Source organism: Leptonychotes weddellii, chromosome 2 (genome assembly GCF_054177405.1).
Source record: "Leptonychotes weddellii isolate Sample4059 chromosome 2, ASM5417740v2, whole genome shotgun sequence".
Lineage (NCBI taxonomy): Eukaryota > Metazoa > Chordata > Mammalia > Carnivora > Phocidae > Leptonychotes > Leptonychotes weddellii.
In genome coordinates this window covers 108,411,434-108,420,474 of record NC_138370.1, presented here as the reverse complement: position 1 = coordinate 108,420,474, position 9,041 = coordinate 108,411,434, and the positions used below count along the sequence as shown (strand labels likewise).

The window sequence follows — 9,041 nt, the reverse complement described above, 5'->3', positions numbered from 1 at the left end:
GCCCGCCTGGGGCTGCCCAGCTCGGCCGGGGGCGTGTCTCCGCCTGGGGGCGGGGTCGGGGAGTGCAAGGAGGCGGAAGTTCCCCGGGCTGTGGGGCCGGCGCACGCACTCGGAATCACTTGTCAGCGGTCGTCTGAGGCGGAGGCAGCGCCGCGCCGGACTCGAGGTGAGTGACCGCCGGGCGGGGATGCGCAGCTCCTCCATCCCGGAGGGAGGAGGGGGAGAAGCGGTCTCCCTGCGCCCAGTGCGCGGAGGGAAGCCCAGCTGGGGAGCGTGAGGGGGCGCGCTTTGCGCGGGGACGGCTCCTCAGGTGCTTTCTGGAGCGGCGGAGGTGAAAGAGCCGCGTGGGAAGAGGAGCTCCCGGGAAAGGGCGGCGCGGGAGTGGGCGCAAGGCCAGAGGACGAGCACTGGAAGTTCCCGGAGCTCGAGTCGGCCGGGACGAGTGCGGCGGAGGCAGGGACGTGGAGCTCCCGGGCAACCCGCCGGCCAGCCAGCTGCCGGGAGTTGCCGGGCGTCGCCGGGCACCTACTTTGCCGTCTGGGTACACCCACGTCCTGCAGGAACCTCTTTGGGGTGTAGGGAGCGGGACTAAACGGGAAAGGCGTGTTATTTTTTTGTTGGCTTTCGCCCTACTGAGAAGTGTTTATTTCCCCCCAGATATTTAAAATTGTGTACCTGTTTGGGGAAACAGCCGTGCGACCAGAAATAAAGCTTGTTTAAAAAAATCTGTCATAATCGCCAGATTTATTAATACTTGAGTACTTGTTGGGACTTTTGTAAGACTGCCTTCAGTGCATTTGACAATAAGTGGAAAAAGGAAGGGCGTCTGGACAGGGCAGAGGTAGGAAAGAAAATTCGTGGCTGCGTCGGGCAGGGCAGGTCTAGGGTGTGATCGCCAGATCCTATCCCAAGTCCGCCTTCCTGACCGTGAGGACGTCGGACCTGCCAGCCACGGAAATAGCCCGCTCCGGAGCCTTATTTGGCAAACAGGGCTAGGCGTGAACCTCTGCTGGAAAAATGTCTTGTTGACTGCTTTCATCATGTGCCCGTGGCCTTAGTTCTTCAGCTGTACTCCATTATCTCCCAATTTGGGGAAAAAGAGAATCTCAAGATACTGCTCGTTAATTTCAGATCCTTCTTGCCACTGAGTTCTCCTTTCCCTCTTCCCACTCACCGAAGAAGCCGGCATAGAAGTGTGGGAAATACCAAGCTTCCTTCCCAAATATTAAATCGAAGACATTGTTTAGACTTTCCCTAAAAGAAAATCCCAAACTGTACGGAAGGTCCAACGTTTTCTTGGTGTTTGAAAGCAGAATAGGCTCCTCACTATTTCCTGCCTCCTTAGGAGTTTGGGCACTAATAACCAGATGGGGGAGACCTGGAAAAAGCCAATAGTAATATTACCATTACTTAGGGATCAGAATGTTTTAAGGCAAATGAAGCTAGCAGAGGGAGAATACTAGAAATGAAATGACACTGGTTCTGTAATGTGGCTGTGACCTTGCCAGTGCTAGAAATTTTAATAAATGAGATAAATAGGGAAGGAAACTCCCAAGTAAAGGGAAGTTGTATGTACATGGCTTGATATATAAATTACATACATTTTCTAGTAGGGAACAGTGGGTCCAGAGGAAGTTGAGCCTAACTCTCACATTGTTCTCTTGATACAAGTTAAAGATTAAAAAAGGAGGGGGCAGGCTGCCTCAGAAATATGTTGGCTTTACACGCTTCTGATTTATATCATATAATACCGACGTAAGAACAATCTTTCTTTAGTAGTTCTATGAAAATCTTTTATTACAGCGGGAAAACAATTAAATTATGTGTGGCTCTTAATTATCTTTCTGTTATTTGTTGTTCATGTGTATCTAACAGTTTGACTTCTGGCATGGCCATTAAGTCTTTTTAGTGCCCTGTGTGTATTACATCAGTACTGAATGTGTATTACCATGCCATTGGAAAAGCTCATCTCATTTCTGGGTAGGTGCAGTACAGATTTTCACTGGTTTAATTTTTCTTTAAGGACCAGACTTGAAAGTTTTGCCTCATTTTCCCCTTATAAGAAGTGACATCTTCTGTTTGTTCTTAATATGCCCAATGATTCACATACCTACATGTGCCAATATTAATTTGGTATAATGGGATCAAAGTTTTGAATGGGTTAAAAAAAATGGAAAAATATTTTAAGACAGGTAATAATATAAGGTGGTGATTTAGTCCAACAGCACAGATTTTCCAAGGAAATGTGTCTTCAACAGTTTTCTTTTAAAATGTGGTTTTAAAATTATTAAATTATACATCCACTATATTTTTAATATTTTTAAAGGGGGAAATAATATGTTTCTTAGCATTACATTTTAGAAAATATCCATTTCTCCCAATTTCTCCCACCACACATAACCAATCATACCAACCAATACAAAACTCAAAGTAAAACCATGAGAGTCATGAGTGCACTTACAGCAGAACAAAGACAACACTGAAGTGCTGCTGCTTTTCTAAGGCTCCAGTTCCCTTTCATGCATTAAGATTAACCTTATATTCCTACCCCATTTAGTCATCTCATTCACTGTGTGGTTAATGCTCATTCTTTACTTTGCCTGATGTGGTGTGTGTATAAAACAAGAAGCAGGTTCTCACTGAAATATCACTGTGCTAGACTATTGCCTATCATTGCCTGTCTAAAGGAAAAGTAAATATTGCTCTGTGTTGAAAATACCATGTCCCTATAAGAGGAAATACAAGTTGTAGTTTATGGTTGGAGAGAATAGTTTTGTGTATTAAAAAACAACTTACTTAAAAAAATTATGTGGAATGAGAGTCTATGGATATGCAGTCCTTTCATATCGGAGAGTAGCTTAGAATTTAAGGACTGTTACCAACTGCAGGCTAAAGAATGCATGAGGTAGGGGCGCCTGGGTGGCTCAGTCGTTAAGCGTCTGCCTTCGGCTCAGGTCATGATTCCAGGGTCCTGGGATCGAGCCCCGCATCGGGCTCCCTGCTCGGCCGGGAGCCTGCTTCTCCCTCTCCCACTCCCCCTGCTTGTGTTCCCCTCTCTCGCTGTGTCTCTCTCTGTCAAATAAATAAAATCTTAAAAAAAAAAAAAAATGCATGAGGTAGAGGGAAGGGGAAAATCATTTTGAATTAAACCTGAAATAAAATCTTGTTTCTTCTCTGTATAGTGAAGTGTTGTAAAGTACTGAGTTAAAGTTTGTATGCAAGAAGCCACAAATTGTACTGTAGCAAGTTATAAAACTGATCAAGTGTCCAGAAATAGATTCTGATATGGAATTTTTAGATTATGGAAATTGGCATCAGTTTAGAAATTGTATATTAGCTCATAGATTCCTTTTCCTGAAAAGACTGAAATGAGAACTTAATGTAGACTTATCCTCTGTAACTTCTCATCCCCCCAAACAAAATATTGAACATAATTTAGTTGAGCTTATATTAAATACATTTAAATATGTAATAGGGCTTCAAATAAACAATTTGTTAACCATCTAATTTTCTTTCACAGGTTCTTTCATTTTCTGGGATTGGGCTTTGAGTTATTAGAGCCATGAGCAACTACAGTGTGTCCTTGGTTGGCCCAGCTCCTTGGGGTTTCCGGCTGCAAGGTGGCAAGGATTTCAACATGCCTCTGACAATCTCTAGTGTAAGCAAACTTCACAGATTTTATTACAGGTGTTCATTCAATGCTTAGTCTTGGAAACCTCAGGGCTGAGTTGTTGAATTCTCTGGATAACCTGTACTTATTACGATTGCTTATGGGATTTAATCTCAGCAAACTTAGTTATGTATAATAAAGGATGTGGAGGGGAGGGAATTTAACAAGGTTAATTGATTTCAATTAAGCTTATTTTCAGTTTCCCCCATCTTATTAATAAAGAAATGGAAAGCATTTAACTAAGGGGCAGACTTCACATCTTTGAACTGTCACTCATTTGGGGAATTTGGACCTTAGTTTCTTCATATGTAATATTAGAAAGTTGCACAATGGGATTTTCATTGTTCCTTTCAGCTCCAGAAGCTGTTAATTAGAAACTGTTGATCAATATCAAATAAAATTACTGTTTTTGGTGTTATTTCCTCAGCTCACTTTCTGGTGAAGGTGATAGTCAACAGTAAAATTGCCAAAGGCTACTTATCTTTGAAGAGGGATTGAGGGCTTGGATCTCCTAGATAGTCAGTTTATAAATAATTGAGATTTGGTTGTTTAACTCATTATGGATTTAGTTTGAATGCATTCTGTGTATACAATTTAAGGATATATTTTCATGATGATGATTATGTTTTTTGAGGCTTGACTATGTGTCAAGCACCATTTCACTTTCTTCTTGCTTTTAATTGCTTGTATAATGTTCCAGAGGGCTTTTTTTTCATAGTCAAATAAATATGAATATCCACTCCCCTTTTACTTATAGCATGTTATACACGCTGCTCTGTGGCTTTTTTTCTCAATAATTTATCATGGAAAACTTTCCCTAGAGATTTTTTGTTTTTGTTTTTTTTTTTTAAATTCTATTCATTTATTTGAGAGAGAGAGAATGAGAGACAGAGAGCACGAGAGGGAAGAGGGCAGAGGGAGAAGCAGACCCCCCGCCGAGCAGGGAGCCCGATGCGGGACTCGATCCCGGGACTCCAGGATCATGACCTGAGCCGAAGGCAGTCGCCCAACCAACTGAGCCACCCAGGCGCCCCTTGTTTTTGTTTTTAACAACTATATAGAATTCTCTTGTAGGGAAGTAGCATTTATTTAACCAGTCTCCTATGGAAAGGCATTTATATTGTTTCCAGTATCATTATTACAAACAGTGCTGTAGTGGATACCATATATACGTAATTTTTTATGTATATGTATAAACACATACAGTTGACTTGAATGACACAGATTTGAACTGTGCAGGTCCACTTACACAGGGATTTTTTTTCAATAAATATATATACAATTCTGTAAATGTATTTTCTCTTAAGATTTTCTTTCTTTTTTGTTTTTAGGTTTATTTATTTATTTTAAAGAGCATGCAAGAGAGAGCACAGGCAGGTGTGGGGAGGGGCAGAGGGAAAGGAGAAAATCTCAGACAGAATCCCCGCTGCATGTGGAGCCTCATGCAGGGTTTGATCTCAAGACCCTGACATCATGAACTGAGCCAAAGTCAGGGGTCAGATGCTTAACTGAGCCACCCAGATGCCCCCTTATGATTTTCTTAACATTTCCTTTTTTCTAGTTTACTGTATTGTAAAAATACAGTATATATAACATACAAAATATGTGTTAATAGACTGTTCATGTTATCGGTAAGGTTTTCAGTGAACAGTTGGCTCTTAGTATAGTTAAATTTTGGGGGAGTCAAAAGAAATACATGGATTTTTGACTGTATGGGGAAGTCAGTGCCCCAACCCTCATGCTGTTCAAGAGTCAACTATATATGTGTGTGTGTATATATATATACATATATATATACACATGTATATGGACACATACATACACAATTTCGATAGATTGTGCCAATTTACACTTCTGTGCAATGCACAGAAATACCTCCAATTGCCCCCTGCAACAGCCTTGCCAGCAAACTTTTGGATTTTTGCCAGTTGCTTTAGGTGCATGATCTCATTTAATTCTCATGTCAACCTGTGAAATAGTGGTACTGTGCCCATTGTACAAAACTGTGTCATGAGCTCAAATGGCTGGTGTGGAAGAACTGGCTTTCAAGCATTTATGTTATGCTACTTCCCTAATGATAAATTTTATCTATAGATTGTTTCTTTAATTAGGTTTTTTTCCTCTAATCAGGTATTTCAGAGGCTGTTGTTTTGTTTAATTATACACACACACACACACACACACACACACACTGCTTCTTACTATATATACACATAACTTGATTTTGAAAGATTAAGTTTGTAACACATGAAAATCTCTGCTAAAATACAGTTAATCCCTGTTTACTAATGGAGTTTTCCTTGTTTCTTGGCTGTGGATTTTTTAAACAGTTTATTTTTATTTTTGTTTATTTTATTTTTTTTAAAGATTTTATTTATTTATTTGACAGAGAGAGAGACAGCAAGAGAGGGAACACAAGCAGGGGGAGTGGGAGAGGGAGAAGCAGACTTCACGCTGAGCAGGGAGCCCCATGTGGGGCTCGATCCCAGGACCCTGGGATCATGACCTGAGCCGAAGGCAGACATTTAATGACTGAGCCACCCAGGCACCCCTATTTTATTTTATTTTTAAACAGTTAACTTTAATTTACCACCAATTTCTGTCTTGATTCCAGTTAATTAGATTTTATAAGGAAATACATATATGTAATCCAGCCTCTAAGTTTTAAGACTTCATGGTTGGGTGAAATTTTAAATGAAAAGCATCCATGTGAAAATGTGTCTTGTGATTTATTCCTGTTTGAACAAGGCAATTTTTTTCTCGTACTGAAGATCTTTTTTGAAGAAAGGAATGATATTTTAATATTGTTTTGTTTTTATGTTCTTTTAACATTATATTAAGTTTGAATATCTTACTTTATAAATAATGGGTTACAGAAGTTATTGTTTAGTTTAAAATGCATCCATTTTTGCTGGGAAAAAAGTCCAGAAACAAATTGACACTTAATGAAACAAACTAAATCATCACTTTGTTGTTTGGTAATAAAAATGCAAATGTAATGTGTAAATTTTGTGGTATCATGCCTTTAAAAGAGTTTTCTGTGCCTTAGTTCCCTGGCAGACAATTTGAGGCCTAGCTCCATGTTGTGATGCTGATAGAACAGAACACTGTGTACATACATATGTGCCCTCCCCTGGCACAGAAGAAATGCTTTCCTTGTGTAGACAGAGTGCTAATTAAAGGATTTTGAACATACTGATTAAAAGAGACTATGGTAACAAAGCTGCTGAGTTATTTCTGTTCTCTTACAAAAGTCTCTGCCATCTCCTGTGACCTTTTTGGGCCTTGTGCAGTGGGGCATGCAATTCATTCTGGACTGGAGAGGATGGGAAGGGGAGGGGAGGAGAGAGGGAATGTTGGCTCAACTGTGCTGCTAGGCTGTTGGCTTTCATTGTAAGTTACTTTTAACCCCTTGTGTGTTTCAGTTCAGACATGCCTAGTAACATTGCCTAATAAAGATGTGTGCCTAATAACTAATTCATATTGTTGTAGTAAGATTAGTAATGTTATACCTCATCTTACTTATTTCTCTAGTTATATTTATTTTGCCTTAATTATGTAAAACTATTGGGATATATTTTTGTGGTCATTAAATTAATTAATAGTGTCAAGGAGTAACTAAAACTTAGCAGCATGCCTTAAAACATATAATTTAGTAATTCTTTTATATTAATGTTATGTATGAAATTCTTAGCAGGGTCTGGCACATTGTATTCTCTTAGCTCTTATTTTTTTACAACAATATTATTATATTAAAAAGAAAAAATATTTTGAGACTTGAAATATCAAATACCCCATAATTGTGGGTAATGTAGGAGTTACAGTTTTTTACTTAAGAGTCTACTGGAATTGAAAAAGAAAAAAAAATCACAAGTTTGTGCTTAACTGGGAAGCTGCATGTTTTATGTTTAGAGTTCAAAAGCATCCAGTTTTTCCTTTGGTCAGGTATTGCTATGTTGAACTCCATAGGGCTATTTATGTTCCCTTATAACATTGGAACTCTGTGACAGCAAATGTATTTGTGATAAGTAGGCCATTGGCTGGGACTTGAACATTCTGTTTTCCTGAGATTTTGTTGTTACTAGCATGTGAATATGCTGGATATGACTTTGTGTATTAAAGCATGCAAACTATATGATTTTTTTTTGCAGACTGTACAATATTTAACATTTCACACAGATTTACCCATTATCTATAGTGTACAAATTTTACATTCTTTTTTAATAGATGGGTTTCTAAGACAAAATTGGTAATTCCTGCAAACTTTTAAAAAAATCCTCAGATTACTCTAACTATATAATCACATGTCATTGTCTTCAGTTTCCTATTCTTAAAATGGAGTACTGGCTAACAGAGTTTGTAGGCTGCCTTTTTATGACCCTGTATTTATGGAATTGCCTTGAAGCCATGGAATGTGGGGATGGGTTTCATTGTAGCAGTGTGGGTTATTGGTCTTTGCCAGTATATTTTATAAGAAGAAATAGGAGACTTCTTGCATAATTCAAGGCCATATTTTGGCAAGTTGATGTTCCTCATGATGGAATTACAGGAAGGATGATGTATTTGTGAATAACATCTTTTAAGTATGGCATCCTAAAGTTGCAGTCTCTGTTGTGTGTTGTTTTCTGATTTATGATGTTACAATTTTTTCCTTAAAATGTCAGTATTTGAATTTCCTGAAGATGAGCTCCCAGTTCTCCATAAAACATCTACATTGTTTCTTTAGCAGATAAGAATGAAGCCAGATATTTTAATACAAATTAAATTAATATTAATACAGATAATGATTCTGATTCTCAAGAGTTAGGAGAGGATTAGTTGTTACCAACTAGGACAAAATTTTAGTTGGATTTGAAAAGCAAAGGAAATTTACTATTTTCTGGAGTATGGAGCTTGGCTTCGGAGTATAAGACAGAGCAGAGAGAAGACAACTGTGAAACATTTTGCCAAGAATTCATTCATTCAGCAGTTATAGGAATACTTCCTAGAAACCATTTAAGAAGATACAAAGTATTGGGGGATACAGAGGTTGGGGAGAAAAGAAATAAGTATAGTACTAGACATTGTCATAAGACCTATCACACAAGACAATATTAGATGAAATTACAAAGATACAGATAAGTGTTTCTCAGTTTCAGTGGGCTTTTGTATTCGTGGGGTTGGCTTCCTGCAGGAGAAATTAATTGAAATGATGCTGGAAGGATGAAATTTGAACACCTCAAAATCAACATTTCTCTGTGTTGGTTTTCAGTGCAAAGTGAAGATGAAGACTTTTCTTGCCATTGCTTGACTCTGAGCAAAGCTGTGAATATAGTTGAGTGATTCTCCAGTCAGCCAGCTGCAGAGTTTCCCTCCTAGAGGAGGATAGAAG

At 38.9% G+C, this 9,041-nt stretch overlaps 1 protein-coding gene across 4 annotated transcripts in view; it reads left to right on the top strand.

Annotated features, from left to right (window-relative positions):
• The first annotated feature begins 30 nt into the window (after nt 1–30).
• PDLIM5 (PDZ and LIM domain 5) overlaps nt 31–9,041 on the top strand; it is a 203,590-nt gene continuing 194,579 nt past the window's right edge. For all 4 annotated transcript variants that reach the window (XM_081812130.1, XM_031028410.2, XM_006733529.3 and 1 more), the window contains exons 1-2: nt 31–166; nt 3,521–3,658. In XM_081812130.1, coding sequence (XP_081668256.1) covers nt 3,563–3,658 — 96 coding nt within the window. In that variant the 5' untranslated portion in view covers nt 31–166; nt 3,521–3,562. The remainder of the gene's footprint in view (nt 167–3,520; nt 3,659–9,041) is intronic.